This window comes from Anarhichas minor, unplaced genomic scaffold (genome assembly GCF_050575085.1).
Source record: "Anarhichas minor isolate MPS153535 unplaced genomic scaffold, ASM5057508v1 ptg000026l, whole genome shotgun sequence".
NCBI classification, from domain to species: domain Eukaryota; kingdom Metazoa; phylum Chordata; class Actinopteri; order Perciformes; family Anarhichadidae; genus Anarhichas; species Anarhichas minor.
In genome coordinates this window covers 16640355-16664282 of record NW_027466472.1, presented here as the reverse complement: position 1 = coordinate 16664282, position 23928 = coordinate 16640355, and the positions used below count along the sequence as shown (strand labels likewise).

General features: G+C 41.9%; 1 protein-coding gene across 1 annotated transcript; it reads right to left on the bottom strand.

Moving 5' to 3' along the window:
* Positions 1-441: 441 nt before the first annotated feature.
* On the bottom strand, positions 442-23728 carry LOC142959153 (rho guanine nucleotide exchange factor TIAM1-like). The gene is made up of 26 exons (XM_076100353.1): positions 22817-23728; positions 21373-21829; positions 20715-20887; positions 20256-20480; positions 18631-18816; positions 17429-17575; positions 17201-17275; positions 16656-16826; positions 16307-16411; positions 15781-15862; positions 15419-15505; positions 14524-14736; positions 13836-13933; positions 7759-7944; positions 6183-6251; positions 5681-5806; positions 5475-5583; positions 4573-4752; positions 4347-4465; positions 4157-4265; positions 3991-4049; positions 2928-3033; positions 2715-2802; positions 2415-2587; positions 1417-1487; positions 442-1356 (listed from the first exon to the last, which is right to left on the bottom strand). The coding sequence occupies exons 1-26, from the start codon at positions 23726-23728 to the stop codon at positions 940-942; spliced, it is 4743 nt and encodes a 1580-aa protein (XP_075956468.1). The 3' UTR covers positions 442-939.
* Between the last annotated feature and the right edge of the window lie 200 nt (positions 23729-23928).

The window sequence follows — 23928 nt, the reverse complement described above, 5'->3', positions numbered from 1 at the left end:
GAATAAATTAAAACAAAAACATTGCTTTGTGATCCATTACTAGTGAACAGTGTTGTTGAACACAATACCTTTTTATAATAACTGGTGTGCAAATCCTCTACAGAGTGTGCACGCTGAGAATGAAATGTAACATTTAGCATTCTTTAAATGGCAATACTGAAGAGTAAAAAGGAAAAATACAAGAAAATGGTTTCACAGTAAAACAAACATGAAACAGCAAATTCAAGTAAAACAGGATTATGTTAAGTTACAACTTATTTAAAAATCCCCCTAGCCTCTGTGCAATAGGGGCTATTACATAATTCCACTATTAAATGTAACAAGAGAACAAACAAAATATTTCCCAAGCTAAAAAGATAGCTTTGTCTGTGAAACAAGAGATCAAAATCATATATTTTACATAACTCTTAACATAACAAAACTGTTACCAAAACATGTCAGTGTATAGTCATGTGAAAATGTACAAGTACAGTAAACTATGCAAGACAACACTGTCCATTGCAGTTATTCTATTTCTTTAAGGACAAATAATATACAGCCCTTAACTATGATAATATCGCTGAGTCACACAAACAAAACAAATATCAATGTTCTCACAATTTGGCAACAGCAGGCAGGACTATATTATGCTGCCCAAATGTGCAAACCATGCCAATCAAAGCAACTGATTAGATTCCATGATTGTACCATTAGTTCATCTCTGAAAGCTTACACTTGACTTCTATGTACCAGCATTTGATTTGGGATAAAGCTCCCTCGTTCTTGATTCCTGTATTGCTCCACTGATGGTTTTACCTGTACAAAAAGCATTCAGCAAAAGTAAGGATACAACTTCTACTAGCTGTGCAATCGACGTCAATGCCCATGCATTGTTTGTGAAGCCTGAAGACTGATCTTTATGGAGCCCATGTAAAGCTGTCTGCCGGTCCTCTTCAGCTTTTATGTGCCACAGTCTGGGGACGAACCCGACTTCTGCCTTCTTACCCAAATCTCATCCTTCTCCGTTTGCTTTTGATCCTCCACGTTGTCATCGATCACGGCGCTCTGCTCGTCTGTGTTGGACAGCGTCACGTCATCAGGTGTTCCACTGGCCTTTGCGGACTTAAGGCTCTCGCCCTCATTGGTTTCCTCACTCTCCAAGGACAAAGCCATGACGGGGGCCTCCAGGTCGACCTCAGCGGACGACGCTCTGGGTGTCTGGCAGAACTCGTCATCGTCATCACTAAGGATGTCTGTCTCCTTCACCACTTCCGGGTCCTCGTATTCTTCTAGGTCGAACTGTTCTTCCACCCAGCGGTCTGTGTCACCTGCTAACTCAGGCTGCTGGAGCTTATCTGGTTCGTTGTCCCGCTGCAACTGATTTGAGTCAGGCTCCTGTGGTGAAGCGAGGTCCTGTCCGGGCTCGCCGTCAAAAACAATATCGGTGTCTATAGTGAAACGGTTGCGCACTAACTTCCTCCTGCCTAGAGTCCTGGTTGGTGCAGATGCTGCAGAACAACAGGAGGTCAAAAGCTTTTACTTTAACATCACATTAGTCATTTTTCAGATTTTGAGGACTATATTAATAAAAAAAACAAGGTCCATTGATTAATCAACAAATGAGCAATACTGTACAGCACAGTATAACAAAGGTTGTCCTGTCTGGACAGGGTTGAGTATAACTATGTTATGAAAATATTTTTGTAATGCATTGTTATAATACATTATGTGATTATAATGAACTTTAAGTGGTCATTGTTTTAAGTGGAAACAAAATGCAAGTATACAAGAATTGTTATAATTGTTGTAAAATACATTTTGTAAAAACTTTACTTAAAACAAACAATAACCACTTCGGGTAACTTGATAATGATGGGTAATGATGATGCATTATAACAGTGATTATAATGTATTATGAAAAGATTATAATTTATTACAACTATGGGAATTATAATACACTATGATCCTGACCAGCAATTATGACGTATTGGTGCTTGACCTTATAAGTCATTATTAAATGCTTTATATTGTGCTATGAGTGTTGTTATAAAACCACTCACAAATATTCACAATTATTTATAAGTACAAATACTATAAGCACATCATAGCGCATTATAGACATGAGCGTCATAGAAAGTGTTACTGATGATTCTTAGTTACAGTTACAAACTATGAATTGAAGTTAAAAGCATTAAAGTCCATCTCCCAATGGTGTCGGAACAGAATAACTAAGACTTTTTCCAATAAAAGCTTGAATGTCGGTGTCTCGCCACATTAATTCAATCTTTAAAAGGTGCTTTAATCTCTAAATTAAAAGCAGACATTTTTTGTTCACATTATACCAAAGCATCCAATCTGTGTCTGCTAAGAAAGAACAAATCAGAAGTTAGACACTTGGAGCTGCAAGGTGAATGTAGCCACTGACTGGCATGTACCTGCTCTATTTATGGCTGGACGGGCTCCCTTCAGGGCAGAGAGGCGCTTTCCACCAAAGGGCACATACTGTTGGTTGAGGGGTAAACTCTCCGTTTTTAGGAGCTGCCTGCGGTGCTTTTCCCTCAAGATGGAATGTACTGTCTTCAGAAAGTCTTTTCTACTCTCTGGAGAACTGAGGGAGATAGAAGGGCACGTTTATCAGTTTGTCACTCTGTAGATAGCAGCAGATAGGACTGTATCAGTGTCACACAAGCTTTAATCTCCAGTGGAATTCTACCTCTATTTGAGGGGACCCTCACCTACAGCACAGCTGAAACGTCCTCTCTGGCCTTCCCTCTGACTCCGATTTTGTGTGGACAATCTCACACACAGCCGAGCCGTCACCATCTGAGGAAGTAATCGACACGCACACATGATCTCATGTACAGAGCAATCTGGTGAGAATAATCATTTCTGGATTTAGGAGAATATATTTTAATACAGTGCTGTAAATTATTCATTGACTTGTCTACCTGCGTTGGCCAAGGATCTGACTTGAAGGGCATCAGTTGGGATCATGTGACGATATCTGAAGGGATCCTTTTCTTCTGAAGATACAGAGACTCTATGGGAGCCACCCTACAATCATTGAAACAAAAGGAAATCTGAAATTATACTTGTGAAACGAGCTGTTTCCAGTTCAATCAGCCTTATTAAGGTTGGTTTAACACGTGACTAGGGATGGGAATCTCTCAGCACCTCACAATTCGATTCTGATTGAGAGGGCTACGATGCGATTATAAAACGATTATCGATTCTTGATCCATCAAAATTTTTATATACATGGTTTATTTTTTATGACTGTGTTTATCTGCTATTTTTTTTTTAAACACTGCATATTTGTAATGATTCAAAAACAGATGAATTTACTTCTATTATCTGTTATTAATTCAATATTAGTAACAAATAGAAGAGATGTGTCAACTGGAGTGTTACATATCCCAGCATTGCAAAGAGAACCAACAGGAAAATAAATAAAATTGGGCCTGTAGCAGCATCCTCGTAGAAAAAACACAATTCAGCATGTTCTGAGTCATGTGACATAACATAGCTGCTCTTATTCACAAGTAAATAATATAGACTTCGCTTCAAAACAAATCCTCCCGTTATAGGCAATGAGCATTCAGCTTTCGTACACAAATAACGCTTTCTGGAACATGTGGTAAAACTATACATATAGTGATAAAGTGCACGTTTACGGTGACACAAGATGCTGTGGTAACAGATGTCCCGCATAACGTGATACTACCACCCGACGTTAGCTTTGGGGAGGTTGTAGAGTACCGCTGTGTCCGTAAACACGCCGAGATGAATGTTCTATCCCGTTTCCAAAGTGTGCAACATTGCAAGAAAGCTTTCTGCATCGAGTCATAATCGTTTGAGAGAGTCGCGGTGCATCGTAGAATCTAATTCCCCCCCCCCCCATCAGATGTATTCTAAAAGTGGCACATGGGCAGTGAATTTATAATGCCTTAACAAAATGTGTTTTATTCTAAATGGGCGCTGGTGTTGCTTCTTACTTCTGTAAAAACATACCATTTTCTTTTTCTGCTTGGATCCCTCCTTGCATACAAAGACCACTGCCATTTTGAACACTAAACGGTAATGCAAAAAAAACACACAAGTTGTCAATCAAAGCTTAAAGCATATGACTTAGACCTTCTCATTACATAATCATGGAGGGAAATCATCTCTGACATACCAAATGTGGCCATCTGGGGCTCTTTCTTCCATTTTCCTAAGGAGGCAGGGGGGTTGATCCATGTCACACTGGTGTGGAGTAGCAGATCCCCCATAGAAAGATCAGCCACCTGGCAAAAAACAAAATATCAGCAGTCACTCCACATGTACTCTATGACAGAACAGAGCCAAGCCACTTTAGTCCAACCTACCTCTTTCTTTTCACCACTCTGCTCAGTGATGAGCAGATCAAACACTGCTCCGAACTCCTCATGGATCTTCTGCATCTCGTTGATGTGGCTGGCAACTTTGTTCATGGCTTTCATGGCAACTGCAGACAAGCAGAAAACAACATGGTTTGCATTGAATTGTTACACGTATGCATTCTCTGTCAAAAATGATTTCATCTTCTCAGTCAGCCTTGTGACAGGGTCGTACCATCCAGGTGGTAGTGCTCCTCACTGTCTGGATCTGTGAGCGAGTAGAGCTCCTTCAGCAGGAGGGGATACTTCAGCACCCTCTGGATGGGTTTGATCAGGTATGACTCCAGGGTGGAAGAGTGCTGCTGCTTCGGGTTGCGCTCCTCCAGGAAGGCCTTGAAATCAGGATCGGTTTTGGCTGGAATGACCAATAAAACACTTAATGCAACACACTTTTTTTTTTTTTTGTCCTTTCCACAAATGATTGGTGTGTTGTCTTTTACTCTTTGGGCTACCCGTATTATTTTATTTAAGGTATGTTATTCACAGTAATAAAGCTTGTACTTTTGAAAATGGAAGCTTATGTTGCCTGATATTCATGGCATAAACATGTTGCTCTTGTGCAAACCCAGACCCAGTATTTGATTGTTCTATTTTACTTTTAGCATTAGAAACAGCCATAGACCTTCAGCCAAGTCAAAAGGACTTAACTGTTTCATGCTTTTGGTAGACGAGTCATTTTATCTAAGAGCATGCAACCACAAGTGGGCAGATATAATCTGTTAACGGCCTTAAAAACAGCTTTATAACAAATAACACCTCACAAACTCAATATGGCCAATAGCTAGTTGACTCATTGAATGTATATACAGCAAACAAAGCCATTAAGAGCCAACGGGAGTGGGTGTTCTAGCGAGAGAATAAAATGTTCAAAACCGCTTATTATATATGATACAATGCTGCTGGGCTTTTAGCCCTCAGAGCCACCAGCTTCAAAGTATGCAGGGGTCAAATGGACAACTGTCTGGCTGACAACTCTGCAGAGCAGATTTATGGAGCCTTGCAGGATATGGCAGATGGTTGATGATTAAATGCATCCTCTCCTTTGAGGAATGTCGCCCAAAGAGTACATTTACTCACCCTTTACAAGGACCTTAGGGACTTTGGTGTGGCTGGCGCAGAAAGCACTGTAGATTTTAAAACGGTCTGCATAGTACAGGAAAGAGCCTCCCAGGGAGAAGAGGATTTTCTGTGAAAAAGGGAAGAGAAGTTACCTAACCAGTAGTTATAAAATACTTTATGGCATATGGGTAAATGCTGGTTGACGGTCATATCTTTTGGTATACCTTAAACTGATCCACTCTCTCCAATTTCTCTAGATCAGGAACAAGTCTGGTCCCGTCTTCCAGGGTCTTGAGAAACTCGAGCTGAAACTCCACCATTTCTAGCAAGTTCCCAAATAGTACATCCAGCTAGTGGAAAAGGGTATTTGAGCAAAGCCAAAATCAATGCTCCTCATTAAAAAGTGTTTTTTAATATCTATTTAGTATTTATTTATATTTATCTAATATAGTCCTTATCTGGTGCATCCAATGTTAGTCCCTTGCTACAGTTAGCGCATGGAAAAACTCCAAAATTAAAATAATCAAATGAATTTCATCATTACAAGTACATGTAAAACATCTCTCGCAAACCTCCCTCCCTCTCTCTCATCATCCACCCCTCTTGTCCTCGTATACGGCTACTCGTCACATGATTATGTAACCCTCTTTTCTTAGAACATTCAAACAGTGTTGGCATTTAAAAGCCAACCACATTTTAAAGGCTCACAGGGAGCATTTGACATACCTCATCCTGCGTGAGGAAGGTCTCTTTCTGTAGTGGGGTTAAATATCTCCCGATGAGGCAATTGAGATCCTGCGAGAGAAGAGTAAATTATGTGATTGATTCAGGGTTACCCAAGTCATGATGTGGATAACAGACAAAAAAACAGCTTTACATAAGGCTTAAATATTCCTCACAACAAAACTGAATAGGTAATTAAGAAGAAGAAGAAACATTCCTTTACTAGTCCCACAGTGGGGAAATTATTCTCTGCATTTGACCCATCCCTGTATATATAGGGAGCAGTGGGCTGCCAATGACAGGCGCCCGGGGAGCAGTTAGGGTTACAGTGTCTTGCTCAGGGACACTTCGACACAGGACACGGTGCAGCCGAGGATCGAACCGGTTGGCGGACAACCCTCTCTATCCAGTAAGCCACGGTTGCAGTAAGCCACGGTCGCCCCCTAATTAAGTTGCAGGGATAGTCTGAAAAGTCTAATAGATCAAAGATAGAGGAGCTAGCGGATTCACTTCAAAAAAAGTGAAAGCAGGTGTTTGGAAATGAAATGAATGACTGTGGCTACAGTTCACTGAAGCTGATCTGAAGAAAGCCGATGAGATCAATTAGTAGTTCTGCCAAAAAAGTAGAACTAGCCATCCTTTCCAAAGAAGGATGGCTAGTTCTACAAAACATTGCACTGTCATTTACATGTTTCTTCCTTTTTTATAGTTGATCTAATAATCAACTCAAGCAACCTCCTAATGACTTTATAATTACTGGTTTTAAAGAAGAGTAGCCTAAAATAAAATGTAGTTCTTTGTTAGTTCAAATGTCTACATGGAATAGACAAAATTATGTTTAATCTGAAGTATCTTAATCACACAAATATTATAACTCTGCTAGTACACTTGTGGGTATGAGTAAAAAAGAAAAGCCCCAAGCAGGCAAAATCATCTGTGCCCAAATTTTTTTACGTTTTTAAAGAAATAACAGCAATATGTCAGCAAGGATACGATAGGTATGTTGCCCACAGTATTTGTCAAACACCAACCTTGCCTTCCATTATTTTGTCTACTCCTATATTACAGGAGCAGTTAAGCTACAAAGTCCCACTACTGCAAACTGCACAGAGACCCATACATTGCACGCACATGTCTGTTTGACATGTCTGGGTAATTAGAACAAATAGGCCAAGTCCACCAAATATCAAGCTATCCCCTATGAAGGTTGTAAAATACACCATGAATCATACATAATGTGATTTCTATAATACGTATATATGTGCCCGCTGTAAAGAGGTATAACATTTGAAATAGCCTTGACATTATCCCATTATATTCCCTCTCTAACCCAGTTATTCAACCAAGCCACATTTATAACCAGGCAGAAAAAGATTAGGCAATATCCAGGCAAGGGCACAGCTGTGTCCCCTCATATCTCCTGGGACACAGAGATAAATATGGATCGGTCTTGTGGAATAGGTAATGTGTAGGGCTAACACAACCCGAGGCAGACAGAACATAGATCGATGGACAAGAGGAACACACGCTCACTCACACAGACCAACTGCCCCTTATAAGTAAGATGAGTGATACGTACTTTGACATAGGTGCGTTCAGTCTCCACGAGTTCACAGATGACTTTGCGGAGCTTGTCAGCATCGGAGAGCTGTCGGAGGGTTGCAGGTGGTGGGAAGGGTGAATCCGGGCTAGGCGAAGAGGACACACACTCCGTGGGATTCATGTCATGGAGACTGCGGCAGAAAGCGGCGACTTGTTCTGTACTCTACAAGAAAATGAGTGACCAAAAAGCGTAAAAATTTGATGCAATTATGTAACTCCAACCTCCTCATAATAGGAAAAATCAATCAGTCAGTACAGAGCCAGCACCTCAAATATTACCTGCAGGTGTGGATCATAACTGCAGAGTGTGAGCCTAGAAAGAGGCAGCTCCAAAAAAAAAGTAATTTGGTCTATTTTCACGCTGTCATAACAATGACTCTCCGCCTCTCTCTTTTTCACTCACATCTCTCTTTTCCCTGGTGTTGTCCTCCTACCGGCGGATCGGTGGTGTAATGATTCATCTCTTTCACAGAATCAAAATATACACACAACAGTGTCTGTCCACATACAGTATGGGTTGCCGGGGAGACCAGCCCTGATGTGCATTAGACTATCATTTTGGACAAAAATAGACTCCACTCAGCAACAGCCCACACGGCTTAACACAGTTACTCTGTTCGCAACAGGCTACAGCCTCACCAGTCATAACAACAATAAGAGCATTTTGGCTTTTCACATTCAAAGCAATAAAAATAACTCCTTTCATACCCATCAAAATGTTAATCCATTTCATGAGAAATAATAGAATACATGAAATACCTTTTATTTTAAAGTAGGTAACACAAAGATTGAAGGAGAGAGTTGCAGGGTACAAACAGTTATATCCACATAACGGGACCACTCGCAGGTACTGACACCACTGAGTGCATAACAGTGAGCGGACAGGTCTCTGGTTGGTATTAGAATAACTTTTATAGGTCAGAAAGAAGCAATGTATCTTGTCATACCCACAAGCTCCTCTGGGAAATAAGAATATAACCTCCAAACAGCTGCAGCAGATGGAACGGTATTACTCTCCGATACAAACAGTCTTAATGATGATCTGAGCTACTAGTCTATTGTCACTGCTGTGCATATATACATTTGCATTGTTCATATAACTGATAGACTAAATGTTTGTACTTGCACCAATGAGTGGACACTAGGTCGAAACAGCGATAAGTTAGATGCCATTCACTTAGATACAATGAAAATAACATTGTGTTATCCAGTGACAGTCACGCATCTTTGCAAATGACAGTGTTTATCAGCATTATTATCTAATCAGGCAGACACATCCATATGTGAGACACAACAGCAGTTTGTCCCTCTTGACAATGTTCCCAAAATAACCAAGCAGCTCCCAGATCAACAGATGAACTGGGAAGTGCTTAAATGCCCTTAAATATAACATAAAGCACTGATGCTAGTGTAGCTAAATGTATAGTTAAGGAGCTGCTGCAATAGGCATTTAGTCAACTTTTATGACTTTGCTAATAAAGTAATGTTAGAGTACAATAATTTACAATACCATTTAGCTGCGGAGAGGGTTAGGTTTTAAAAAGCCAAGTTGCCTGACAAAGATATTGCCCCGAAACATCCCTTTATTAATACATTTACCGCTGATGATGTGTGGAATGCAGTACGTTTTTACACACAAACAATCAGCGTGAGAGATCCTGTCAAAACAAATCATATTGAGATCTGCTTCCATCATACATGTCTCATCACTTTTACTGATGTGATGATACTGTACATTCAGCCCAAATGGAACTGCAATATGACAGCAAAGAAGTTAGACAAACACACTCGACAGAAGAATGCATTAAAATTTGCAACCCCAAAAAAATAAATGTAATACCAAGAAAAGAGGAAAGAAAATTATGGAAATAAATCTGATTCTTTCCTGCCCAATTAGTCAACTGAGCTCGACCAGTTTTACTAAGCCTAAAAAGTCCATGACAGTTCAGTCATAGTCTTCACAATCACAATCTGGACTAATTAACACCATGGCAGCTTTGGGTGCATGGACAGTCATGACATGGCAGAGAGAAGAGAAAGAACAGAGAGCGCGGGGGAGATAAATTAAATATCACATGAAAAGAACAATTTGTAGATAAGAGGGGCTGTTGTGGGTATAACTAGAAAAAAAACGGAGATGCCAGAGACGAGCATTTCCACTAACGAATGAAATATAGATTAAAGGCTGTGTCAAAGCATGAAGGCACTCACGATGGAGTGGAGAGAAAATTCACACGTCTGTCCTCTTGAAACTGAGATAAGCAGAAGATCACAGCTTGAAGTGCCAAGAGAGAGAAAACTCTACATGACAAACTACCCTGACGTTGTTGCAGTGACTCTCTGACTGTTGCAAAGTCCAAGTCAGCTGTAGAGACTCAGCTCCTACATACAGCGTTTCATTTTGGCATCCCTTGGAGCACTTCAGTGATTATGGGGCAATTCTGCGACACAACAGTGACTCACAGCTTCCTCTTTTTTCGTCTGTAGCAGCAAAGAGGAGGTGTGAAACAAACGCTGAAAAGGAAAGGTGTTTTACGCTCACTGGAATAAGACAACAGCAGCTTGCCATCTATCACAGCACTAGCAAGAGCTAGCCAGGTAAAGAAAAGTGATACAAGGAAGGAATCTCACCAGATGAAGCACGTCACAGATGGAGTCTGAGGAGCGCTTGCTGGGTTTGCTCCACTTCAGGACGGACATAGCCGAGTGCAGGTGGACAGTCAACACCAGAAAAAGTGCCAGAGAGAAAGAGACTCCAGTCTTAGGAAAAAGTCAAGTCTGTACTGCGCCTCTCCAACACATGTCTCAGCCCTTTTGTCTTTCCTTTTGTATTAAAAAAAAAAAGAGAAGGTGCTTGTGATGAAGGATGAGTGAAGCTGCTCAGCCTCCTCCTCTCCGCCCACCAGTGCCTACAGCCTTCCAACTCCCCTTCTTTTCACCCTCAGAGTCTGCTGTAGTTCTGTCACTGATATTCTGCTCCTTTCTCGCTCTCTCCCTTCTCTAAACTCAGGCACACAGTGTGAGTGTGAAGATCTGGCCAAATCTAGCAGCATTGTAAATGAGTCTTGATAATCCTCCAGACCGGCGAGAGAGCAAGGGAGCAGGAGGGAAGGAGTCTCCTCCTCAAGGTTGTGGTGGAAGAGGATTGGCTGGGTGAGCGACACCGCAGTACAATAAAAATGCAGGGTTTCAGGAATGGGGGAAGAGAGATGGGGAGAGGGGAGCTGCAAATGAACAGGCTGCAGTGGAGGGTGAATACAGGGACTGGTGTGGGAGATCTTGCAGGAAGAAAATGAAGAGTGGTAAATGTTTAGGCTTGCCAAAATGTATTTACTAATAAGTAGTAAATGAAATGAGGAATGAGTTCCACAAGCCCAGAAACGAGCCCTTTTTCAGATCGGTAACTGAAAGAAACATCTCTGAGTAGATTCCAGGACTTACGTGACAATTGACTCTCACGACTTTGATGTGTCCTCTCATCCTCGTTTTTTTTTCTTTGAAACAAAACTCTTTGTTGGTGTTGCTATTGACTGTTGGAACATTTGTTGCAACAAGAAGTTCAAGGAATGGTTTAGACAAGGGGAGCACTTGTCAAGCACAGCCCAAAGTGGATAAATTCTCAAACAATTTTATATGTAGAAATCTGTTCTGTTATTAGTGAGCTTGTGGCGCAATTCCAGTGTTTCAGGCAACTTGAATTTTAACCTAAAAGTTTTTCAGAGTGCAGCATGTTACACTGATTCATCAAATACTTTCAACATTACACAAAGACAGATGAACTAGCTTCAAACAGAGAGGAGGGGCGGTCAGCATTTAAAAAAAATTAATTGAAAAGTTACAATTTAAGAAGACAATATATGCCCTAAAACCACCACTATGATAGAATGCTCCACAGTTTTTTTTTCCCTTATTTTGCTCACATCCTAAATCTATATCACCATTCGAACCATATCCATAATGGTATTATTATTAATTATTACACCGGCAGTTAACTAGAATTGGTACAATATTTGATTAATTGCTGCTCATTCAAAAAGAGAAGTTAAAAGAGCAGTAGTTAGACCCGTGCACAATTTGAAGGGCAAGTGGGATGACTGAGGATCTCAGTCATCCTCAGATCCAGTTGGTAAAATAAAAAATGATGTAGTGATCAAGTGTTTGATGAGAAGATCAAAAAGATATCATCCTTTCCTTCAGAATTTCACAAACAGGAGCCCAGTTGTTGTTTGAAGTCAGCTATTTTATTTTTGTTGTTTTTTACTGCGAGGCTTTCTTTTTACTCAGCATAGCATAAGAAGCATTGGTCATCATGTTAGCCATGACAAGCACTTAGCTAAATAGATAAATGTAGGTCTTTGAGATTTTTACTTATTTAGCCAAACCTGCTCTGTGAATCTGTAATTTGTGTCTGACTGTTCATTTAGGGTTAAAATGAATACACCTCCATTCATTACATTATCCTAATCACCACACATAATTAAACAATTCGAATGCAAGCTTAATCAAAGACCCGTACATCAAGTGGCTGTTACATTCAAAGTCATGACACTTTGCTTCGAGTCTCTAATGCAGGGGTATTCAATTAAAGTTCAGCGAGGTCCATTAAGAGAGAATTTCCTCATGCAAAGGTCCGGAACATCACAATAATGTCTAACTTGTGCTATGATTTAGTCCTATGTATATTGAATTAGCCAACAGTTGTATTAACGTCTGTATGTAGTCAACAAATTAATAATATCTCAACAATATTTGTCAACTGGATGAATTATAAATAATACATAATAAATAATAATAAATAAATGTTTCAAGTAAAATAAAGGCTCGATTAAAGAATAAATTACAAAACAGAAAGCTTTAAAAAAATGTGCATCTTAAAATAAAGTACTTCATTTTAGAAAAATGTATTTCACTGAATTGTCCTGCAGCTTTAAATTCAGTTAATTCAGGTGTGAAGTGATGTCACCCAAATAAGCCACAATATTATATTCTTCTAATAAGATAAATTAGTGTGCAGGGACTTTATCTGTGGTTATTAAAACCACTTGTTTCAGCTCTATTCCTCTCTGTGAACATCATTGTTGGTCAGTGAATGAATGCATTAGGATTCTGATCATATTGGGCTCTTAGATTGTTTATTTTCTGTGACTTCATTTCGGATTTAAGTGGGTACGTTTGCTAAAAAGAGTTATGCTTTGTCTCATAATGGTACTTCATATTACCGCTTGTAATTATCATAATGGTCTCTGAACATATGAGACATACTGGTTTTAAACTGCCCCTAGGAAGAATGAAGATATAAGAGTCTGTCCATTGTTGGTTCAAGACTCTGGTCTCGCTGAACACTTTTCTCTTTTGTGAAATAACTTCTGACTCACGTAATTCTCCTACTCCTCTTTCTGTTTCCTCGTCTCTCCCCCGTGTGTGTAAATCTCACTCGAGTCAAGAAACTTGTCGGAATACACATATTTGATTGGCTGAGCAGCATCACGTAATGTGATTTACAACACATGTAATTGGTCGGTGTGTTTCTTGGACCGCTGAATGAGTGCCACAAAGGCTAGAAAGGCTGCGCCAGTTAAAATAGAAGTGCTCGGTCAATTATCTCTCGGTTTTAGGTCCAGGGTCCAGATACAACGGCGTCTAGGTCCGCCTATTAGTGACCCCTGCTCTAATGCATAAGATGCACAAGAGGCATTTTATTCAGCAATGTGGGCATACATTAATATTTAGGCCCCTTTGATTATTTCATTACGTCAGATGCTATATAAGTGCAGATAAAACCACTGTGTGTCATGAAAGGAAAAGAGAAACTTGATGCAGATTTGTATCTGATTGGGATTAACACCTGGCTAATATAGACACGGCTCCGCTTTCCTAAACAAGATTGAATAAGCCAGTTACAGACTGTTCTAATGCGCTCATTTCATAATAAAACTGAGTTGAAGGGAATGGTTTGAAAGACAAGGACACCATTTTAAAGATGTGCTGTCAGATGTTTTCTGTAGTGATACTCAACCGTAATCCACTCAACGATGAATAAACTGGTGCTCTTACCTTTCTGCACTGAAACTCACTGAAGATCTCAGAGTCGTCGTCCAGGCTGTCTCCTGAGCTCTCGAGCAGCAGTCCCACTCCGTCGTCCAGAATCTCCTCTGCAACAAACACAACAGTCATGTATGAGCTTCATGAAACACTGTATAAGATACTTCTTTCTTTTTTTAAATGAGATGAATGCTTTTTTCACAAGCAGCGTACAGTACATGAGAAAACATGTCCTTGCTTTGTCATTTTTTATTAAGATTGAAGACCTTTATGTAAAACCTGATGACCTTATCAAACTGATCCACAAAGTGGGGCTGTAACACACTGCTGGCAGCTTCCCAGCCTTCCTAATTATGACCCTGTAGATTCACCGCGTTTGTATAAATGAAACTGCTGTCACCGAGGACACTAGCGTGAATTCTTTTTTGACTGCCTACTATTGCCTTTCTGGTCCATTTGTTATTCTTTTAGCCGATTACAGGCCAGCTGGTTTGGTAAACATGACCACACTGTGAGCAATCGATGGCTTTAATACACTGTGCATGATTTCTGGAAATCAAAGTTTGGAAGTTAAACTCTTCAGTTACCTCGGCTTATCGGACCTGTGAATGGGCCAAGTTGCACCTTTTAAATGCGTTCGGGTAACAAAATATTAAGAAGGTGGATTTCATGTCCAGCAGTATTTGACGGCGCTTCTCACCTTGACTCTGGGAGAAGATGTCCGTGTATAGATCCTCCTCCGCATCGGAGCGCCGTGGCGGCAGATAGCAGAGCTGACGGCGCTCCACAGAAGGCAGCGTGTTGACTGTCAAAGCCAGCGAGGCTTGAGAGAAAGCTACCTTCATGTCGGAGAAGTTGAGACTGTGAGAGTCTTTTCCGTTCAACTGAAGTATTTCATCCCCTGCATTGAGACCTGAGAAGTGGGAACATTAGCTTTGATTGAATGTTCTGCCTGCCATGTGTGCATACACTGAATTAAAAAGTATCTACTTTCCCAAATATCTCATTCTCAAAATGTATTACCGGTAGAAACAAATAAAGTAAAAATAGTACTTTGGAGACCATTCGTTGCACATTATCATTATTATCGTCTTTGCCTTTCGGAGGCAAAAGCATGGCCCACCTCTCTATGCCCTGTAAAGTGTCAGCTGCTGAGACAGTGCAAGTATCTCACTTTTATCTGCACTATGACCAACTCCAGCATTTGAAATTACTCAACCCTGCAGTATAACTTCATAAGGGTACTGATGTGAAGCAGCTGTGGTGGGGCATCGTATTTAGCATCCTTCACAAAGGCCAGTGAGAGGCAGTGTGGTTATGATTATAGTAATCAATGCCCTTGAGAATTGCTGTATTCTCTGAAACCTTTTGGAAAACATGCGCTAATGCATTTCTAAAGAGATGTAGCGTAAAAAAGTCCATTAACCTCGATGTGTGAAAAATGCTCCGTTTTAAAAACTTGTAATAGAACAGAAAAACGGCCAATGCACCCCACATTCTTTTTCTTTTGTCTCTAGCTGTAAATCATCAGTTCACAGACACATATTGAATGTATTTGATGGGAGTTAATTTAATGGAAATGAAGTGTAATGAACCTTTGGCGAAGGCTAATCCGCCCGCCTTCACATCAGTGATGTAGAGCTGCTGCACTCCGTCCTCCTCCACCACTGAAATGGAGAAACCTGGAGGAGGAAAAGGAGAGGCAGAGAAGCGAGAAGAGGTGGAGTGAGAGCGAGAAGGGAGACTCTTATATAAAATATCAGAGGGATTTGTGCAGTACAAATGGGAATAGGCTAAAAAAAACAAAAAACAGGTGTATAGGCCAAAGAAAAGCAATTATTTCGCTGAAAAGAACAGCATTACATATGCAATCTTTGACATTGAGATAAGCTGAAAAAAAATTATTTTAGAAGTCAATGTAAAAGAAAATACACTGGATCATTTAAATGGCTCCTACCGTAACCGATCATGCAGGATTCATCTCTGTCAAACTGGATTACTTTTGTAATTTTGGAGCAGAGCTCAATTTCTTTGTAAAGCTGTGAAGAACAAGAAGAAGTTATTATATAAATCATGAGACGGCCTATTTTATTCATATTCTGGTGGGTGGATTATTGACAGCATGGAAGGAGAGCGTTAATTTTCTGTATTCTAAGACAAAGCAGCTCACAGAGTCTTTTATGCAGGATGGTCTATGACGTGTCATGATTACATGATGGAAATACAAAAGTAACTACAGGCTCTCCATGAATAGATTTATGTTTTGATGCATGGTCCTCCCAGGCAGGCATTTCTCCAGAGATGTGCAATCGAAAGGATAAAAAGACAAAACCTATTAATAATTCACAACGCAGGATGCTCCTATGGTCTGTGGTTTTCTCCGTGCTGTGATTGAAATTACTAGCGTTTCATTTTTTTACCTTTTATAATCTTGAAAAGTCTGGTGGAGAAGGGGAGATAAGATCAAGCAGGTAGTTACATACCAAGTCGCACACATCCTCTTCTGGTTTAGGAATGTAGAATTGCACTTGGTTTTCGATAAGGAATTTGAGTCGCAAGTAGTGCTTGGTGGGATCCAGCTGGTGAGCCTGTGGGATGCAGGAAAGAGGAGCGGATTAGAAGGTAGCAAAAAAAAAAATGTTAATAGAAATAAAGATTACAAACTTCCTGACCGTGCATAACTTCTATTTGTCGAGTTTAAGGATGTTATGAGAGGCCAGACCGTAGCTTTCATTTCAAAAGTCTTGTGCTTTCCAAGTGTCTTTACATCTTTGTCATGCAAACATCGCTGGAGTGAACTGTGGTTCAGGTCAGGCCATTGGCCACTGTTACCTTGCAGATGGTTTCCAGAACGCACAGTGCCGACTCCCCTGGCTGGATGATGGTTAGCACTGGCTGGTCATTTGGCAGACACACCCAAGAGGGGGTGAGGTGGTCAGGGACCCAGATATCACTTTCCGTGCTGGGCTGTGGAAGGCTTTTCACAGTTCCATCCTCACTTTTCTTAGAACAGAGACATTAAAAAGGCATATTCAGTCAGCTGCTTTAGTACAGAATCGTTTTTTACTATGTAAACATGTTTAACTGCAAAGTTTGGTTTCGATTAAAATGGTTGATGATTTAACAAGTATGTTCTAATCATTCCTCCCATCTAAATATATTATAGTATATTACATTTGCTTAAAAGGAAAGAAAGGAAAAATAATAGCCGTTATAGTTGTAACCTCTGGGCCTCGGCTCTGCTGCTTACTCAGGGAAAATAGAGGGATAATATTTCATTAACGTCAGTGTTGACTTATGATCTAGTGAGTAAGTTCCCACTTGTGTTTGCCCTCCAAGTCACTGTTAAGTGTATGCATACAGAGAATCCTCCTTACTGTATTGTCCTTGGTGGGATCAACAAATACGCCATCAACAGGCTTTTTCACTAGCTCTTCTCCATCAGCAAAGACCTGCTGGGTCAAAAAAGAGGTGAAGTGGTCATTACTTAAGCAGAGATGTGGAGGATAAATGCTTGAGGAAAAGGCAAAATGTAATATTTTACTGGCCAAGGCAGTGCTATTGATTGCATTGAAACTAGAAAGTAACTGTAAAATATCGCAGACCTGGTTGATACTGGGATGGGCTTTTGTTTTTTTCTTTGAGGTAGTGTCCAGACCCCAGAGGGAGGAGAACCTGCTCTTGCGCTTGCTGCAGGAACGAGACATTGCCTGTGTTCGCCGTCTCACTCCGTTCTCTGAGCGAGCTGCCACCTGCAAAAATATAATGACTCAGTCAGGGCTCAAACGGTAGGTTTTCTATAAGCAATACAAATGTCACCAGACTGAGGAGGAATGAGAACAAGGGATCGCATGTGCATCAGCATGAAGTCGACATACAGATACTGGGCTGTCATAACTATTTCACACACAAGTACTGGGCTCATGCAGGTTCTTACACAACCTCATTTTTAGGCTACTCATTTGTGAAAATAAGCAAGAGTAAAAAGCTCTTTAAATGATGACTTGTTTTGTTCTGTCAACTTGTGTCATTTTTGGACGTAGGGCCGATGCAAGTATTAATGGAAGTAGAGATGAGGAAATTAGAGGGGGAGAGAAACAGGAAAGATAAAAAAAGAGAGCTGTTAGAGTGTCTTTTGTTAGACATCCCAGCCTGCGATCTTGCAGCTCAAACACCCACATGCTCCACAGCACTGCGTTGGTGGTGCCTCACTGATCTGCAAACATGTCTTTGAAAAATCAAATAGATGTTTTCCTGTACTACCGGTGCTTTTAGCTGTGTAGCACACAGCACAGCAGTGGGAGGCTAAAACTGAACCAAAACGTCTTCAACAGGTGCCCTGTGTGAGACCCAGGCTCCAAAATATTGCTCATCGTGGAAGAAAGAAAATAAAATTTGAAGCCATGCATTTAGTTTCTAGAATCAATTGCCCTGCCAGGAGACTGACCTGGTGTACTTAGAGATGACAGTGTGTGTTTTGAGGGAGATGCAGTACCGAAGGAACTTCTAAATATAAGGGCAGTGTAGTGTTAAGAGAGATCCCCCCCCCCCCCCCCCCCCACAGCTGAAAGGTTACAGGTATGATCCCAGCAACAGCTATAGTTTGTGTTGCTGAAGTATACTTGAGCTACACATTGGCAAATTGGTTCTTCAAATATTCACTGATTTCTAGTCTTATTCGTGATGGCTGCAGATAAATGCATAAATAGAGGTAAAACTAAGATGCTATGTAAAAAGTGTATCGTGACGATTCTTCATAAAACCAGACTTAATGAGGACCTTTGATAAAGATGAAGATGATATTTACCAGTGCATGGAAGGAAGACACAGAGAATATCCCCAGTCGGCCCATTGCCAGCTTGGTGGGACGAGAGGCAACAGCCAGGAGGCGTTTGGGGTTGGGCAGCTCTCCACCTTGCAGACTGGCCAGGTAGCACCTGAAGCGGAATAGATCCATGTGAAACTGCTCTAGGTTCTGCTCCCACAGGAAGATCTGCAGAATGAGAGGGACACAAATAAACATCCAGTTAATTGTTCATCGGGGCTCTAGTTTGTCAACTGCAGTCCTCCTCTCGCCTCAAGAAACTCTGTAACCAGTTTACTCCAAGTGTTGCCAACCTGCGCTCTCGGTTCCTAATGGTTTGATGTTTACTGGGGCAGTAGAGCAGTACATTGTGATTATTCACCGATCCGTCCCCACCCAGTCACGGTTTTGAACTAGTGTTCGGAAGAGCCTGCCAGTGCCATGGCAGAGGGCTCTGTATCACTGCCAAGTAGCCAGAGAGGAGAAAGAAACAATACTGCACATTCCACTGGCAGATAGAGGCTGGGAGTGTTTCAGCTTTCTTAGGAGCGGGCCTATATCCATTCAGCACTGCACAATGTGAAACCTGACACTGCCAAACAGAGCTGCTCCAACCACGTACTCCCTTCTCTGTAAACAGATCTATTAGAAGACAATACGAGCTTTGCAATTAATTGAAAGAATCAACTGATGCCAACGGCATACTGGTTTGAAAAACAAAACAAAAAGCAATCTAATGGCCGATAGGTGTGTAGCATCAGCAGCCTCTAGCGGATGATACCTCTGAGATCTGTTACTTAATCCCCTTGTACCTCTCCCTGCTTCTCTGTCCATCTCCAATTCATCCTCCATTCTTGCATCAAAACAACTGACTGATATTGAAATACCTACTTTCATGCGATACCTGTAATTAAGCAAACAATGCGTAACTTTAATAGGTTATGAAAATAATAGCTGTTATTGTCACTATAGCCTCAGACCAGAGTGAAATAAATCTTGAGAGCTACCCTATTTTGCTTCTTAAGTGAAGACAAAGTTCATCCTGGAGAAGATATCTTACCCTTTAAAGTTCAACAGTTAGAAAGAGGAGCAGAAGGTTGATGACAAGAGCTCTTGTGTTGATGTGTTTTTCTACTACTTTACTAAATCCAGACAACCCTTTTATCAATCCCTCCTAGCTTGTTACATTTCTTATCAGCTTAGAAAAGTTAGGTAAATAGGTTGATTACCAGTAAAACTGGCAAGCTGCATGCAGTACTTTTAACCTCAATTGAATGACAAATAAATAATCTGACTCATTAGGAAAATCTAAACTCATTTGAATATATTTTTGCTGCAGATGTGTTTTCACATTTAAGGATTCGGCCCAATGAGTGGCAACAAAAGTAAGAAGCAAAACCTGAACGATTAATAAGATTGCAAAAAACTTTTAAAAGAATAATGACTATAATTTTGGAGACAAGATTTAATATTCTTCTGTGAAGTTTTCTTGATATTCCCTGACTTCCTCAGAGGGCCAATCAAATTTCCAAACTCTTTCAGTCAGGATGATACTTCTTAAAATCCCACATAACTGCCTGACATGCGGGGAACAGACAAGCCATGTGAGAAAGAAGGATAAAACCTACTTGATCCAGGATTGTCTTCCTCTTCTTGGTGTCAGTAACAGCTGACAGCTGCATGTCTCCCATCTTCTTCATCTTCTCGTCCATGTCTATCTTCTGCTCCAGCTTCTTGATCTCTGCGCGAAGCAGGCGCACCGTGTCCTCTCTGTGATGCAGGCGGGCGACGGCAGTGGCACATGCCGAGTGGATGGCTGTGATCCAATTCTCCAGCTCTGTCTGGCTGCAGGTCTGCGTGGGGACAGACAGGGAAAGGTCAGAGGTTGAACAACAACAAACGGCTCCCTAACATTTGAGATAAAAAGCTCTCTATTTGCTTTTCCTGAGTTGATTCATTGCTAATTATTATAGCAAATCAGACTTGAGAGAGCATGAAAGGAAAGAAAACACTACATATAGGTCAAGGTACTTGGGAGAATTTGCACTTATTCACAGAGCACAGACGACATTTAAGCATTCTCTTACCTGAAACAGAAAAGCGTCTCCCAGGGAGTTGCTGAGACAGAACACAAAGTCCTTTTTGGGATGCTCGGGTACAGCCTGGAGAATACTGTTCTCCACCCAGATGGCATGCTTGGGAATACTGTTGTTGTCGATCCCTGAGCGGCCATCGGTCTCATAGAAGAATAGAGTGCAACCTGGAAAACCAAAACATCTATTACATTACATGCATAATATGCTAATTGGCCGCATAAGCTCGTGATGGCCCAATCTCTAGGAAAGGTGAACAATGACAATCATGTTTTGTTTTTTAGAGCCCGATTTGCTCAAAGCAATTTAATTCTGCTCTCCAGTGGCCAAATAAAAGAAGTGCAGCATGGCTGATAAGTCACCGAGGGAGGAATCATGATCATGAGAGATCATGAGAGATCTGATTTGATTTCAAGCCCAGTCAAGTGGCATACATTTGACAATGAGGTTTTCTATCATGCTTGAATTGAAGCTTGGTTTACTCAGCTACTGTAAATTGAGGTTAGATTAGATTTGAAGTATTTCTGTATAAGCTACTGTATGTCAGCAAAAAAAACTACATCAAAAGTGTCCCGTGTTATCTGGGCTGTATTAATATTGAGATTATGGAATAAAATGTAAATGTTATGGACACATTGAGGGCATAACAAACCTTTCAGGGAAACCCAGTAACTCTTCCACTTGCGCCTTGTGGCTGACTCCACTTTCTTGTTCTTCTTATGTACGAGGAAGTTCTTGACGGCGAGCCTGCCAGCTTTACGCACCATCCCCTGGGTGACGCTGAGCAACGGGTCAGACTGGTAGGTGGAGCTCATAGTACTCTGCTCGTCACTCAGGGCGGACCCTGCCTCCTCCAAGCTCTCCGTCTGGCAGGAGCTCATCTCCAGTTCTTGGCGAAAGTTCTCGTACACGCCCTGTACACACTCGCTGGCCCCACCGCCACTGCTGCTGCCACTGTCGCTGCCAGCGAACATGCTCCTGCCTGCCGCCGAGTACACGGAGAAGGAGGCTGACATGGTCTTGTAGCGTCTGGAGTGTTGCTCTGCCTCCACAGTCACCCCATCGATGCCGCTGTCCTCGTACTCACTACCCTCTCCGGCAGTGACATCCTGCGTCGTGGCAGAAGCACAAGAGAGGTGAGACGGCATGGCAGCCACGTTGTCTTCATCACTAAGAATGAAGCCTGTCAATAACTGCTACCCTCACTGGCAACTAAGCTGTCTATGTACATACAGCATGTAGCCATTCTTCTAAACATGTTGCAAAAACTGTGAGTAAAGAGGCCTAACGAGAGTCCATGGGTTGCTTAATCCTGAGGTTCTGCTCAAAATGAATTACTCGCAGCAAAGCGTCTGCTGTTGTGCGAGTACAGCCTGCCCTCCCTGTGGCACCGCAGGGTCTGCCCTCTCCTCCCCACATAGCCAAAGGCTCCTGGGAGATGAAGGGGGCTACACTGAGCTTGGTATCTCCATCTGGTCACATGACCCAATCATGCGCTCCAGAGCTCCTTTCTCTAGGGCTGACGGTGCCCTGCAGTGACAGGGCCACCACACACGTTTTACTGTTACACTCTTCCGCAGGCCTCCCCTAATTATCATGACAAAAGGCCGAGGCATTCCAAACAGGGAGTGACTTTAAGCACTGCTCCCTCCCTCTCATCATTGCAGTCTCCTCGCCCAAGAAAAACAACAGTTTCATCAGGAGACGACACAGTGCTCCCCTGACATAAGCGTTATTTTTACATTTAATCAGTTTCAGCAGCGTATTATCTATGAGATGAATGCAGCAGAGGAAACGCTCGGACACAATGGGAGGAAAAAATAAAAGGAGGGGAGCTGTGTTATTGATGATGCCACCAGACCACATTAAGATTCTGCACAGTTTACTCTGTCCAAGGAGCATAAAGGAGCCATGACACAGCTTTAACAGTTCAACTTAAGAGAGTGTCAAGAGGACATAAATACACTGTTAACACTTTCATGGATACAGGAAATAGTTTGTTCAGTTTTCTATGAATTGAGCCACTTTAAAAGATCATTTGAGCCAAATTGGTATTTTAAAAGAGCAGCACAATGTGAACTTGCTCTACATCTTACCTGTATAGTCTGTGCCCTCCTGCCCTGCATACTGGCACACATGGCAGCTTGGTGGCTGCTCAGGCCTTCAGAAAGGCAGTGGGAACGCCGGCAGGGGAGGGTGTATGCACCATAGGTGTTCCCATCCTCCTCTGATGGGGAGATCATCTTATCGTCCTCACCCTCTCTGATAGCCCTGTTGGCGTCATGCCACTTGGCATAGCGACCGTGGGGTTGCCTGCGGGCAGGGCACTTCTGGCTGTACAGCTCGTCCAGGGAGTTTGTCCTGTCAGCAGAGTCCGTGGGGCTGGACTGCAGGTGTCCTTTGCAGTCAGTAAAGTCCCTCTCGTTGGTCGTGTCTATAATCTCCTCTGTGCTTGTCAGGTGCTCTTGGCTGAGGTCAGACAGTGAGAACTCCAGGCTGTCATCTCGCCACATGTCTGCAGACTTGGACCTCTTTTTCTTGAAGCTGACAGTGTCCTTGGAGCAATCCCGAGTTTTCTGAAGGTATGTTACCTCGCCTGTGTACGCGTCTTCATCCTGCACCTCCTCTGCTGTGGGGCCAGGTAGGGTTATGTGCATCGTATTCATGTGCACAGAGGGATTGGCCAGGTCATTGTGAAAGGACACAGGCCGCAGGTTCATGGCCACACGGTCCACCCAAATGGGGCTTCCAAAGTCTGGGAGGATATTCGTTTCATTGAAGGGCTCCAGGCCATTGTCAGCCAGGGATTGTGGGATACTGGGGGTGCTACTTGAGCGTGTGCTCGTTTCAGAATTCCTGTGCTCTAGTTTCCCTGATGAAGCATGTCGAGAGCGTCTGGACTGTTTGTTGGAGATGCGAAGAGACCGAGACATGTGCTTACGTGACAAATAGCCATGTTCGTTACGGTAAAGGGTATGGTCCCCATTCTGGCTCTCAACATTTCCCATGATTCAGAGGCTGAAAAGAAGTAGGACAAAGTGTAAATTAGCTAGCTCCGAAAGAACACAAAATCAAATTAAAAGACAGAATTGTGATGGTTAGCCTACCTGCAGGATCGTGTTGAATTTTCTGGCATTTTGTTTGTCACTGGATCTACGGACAGTTTGGTCCTTCAGTTGCTGGTATGATCCACAAAGCTCTGAAAACA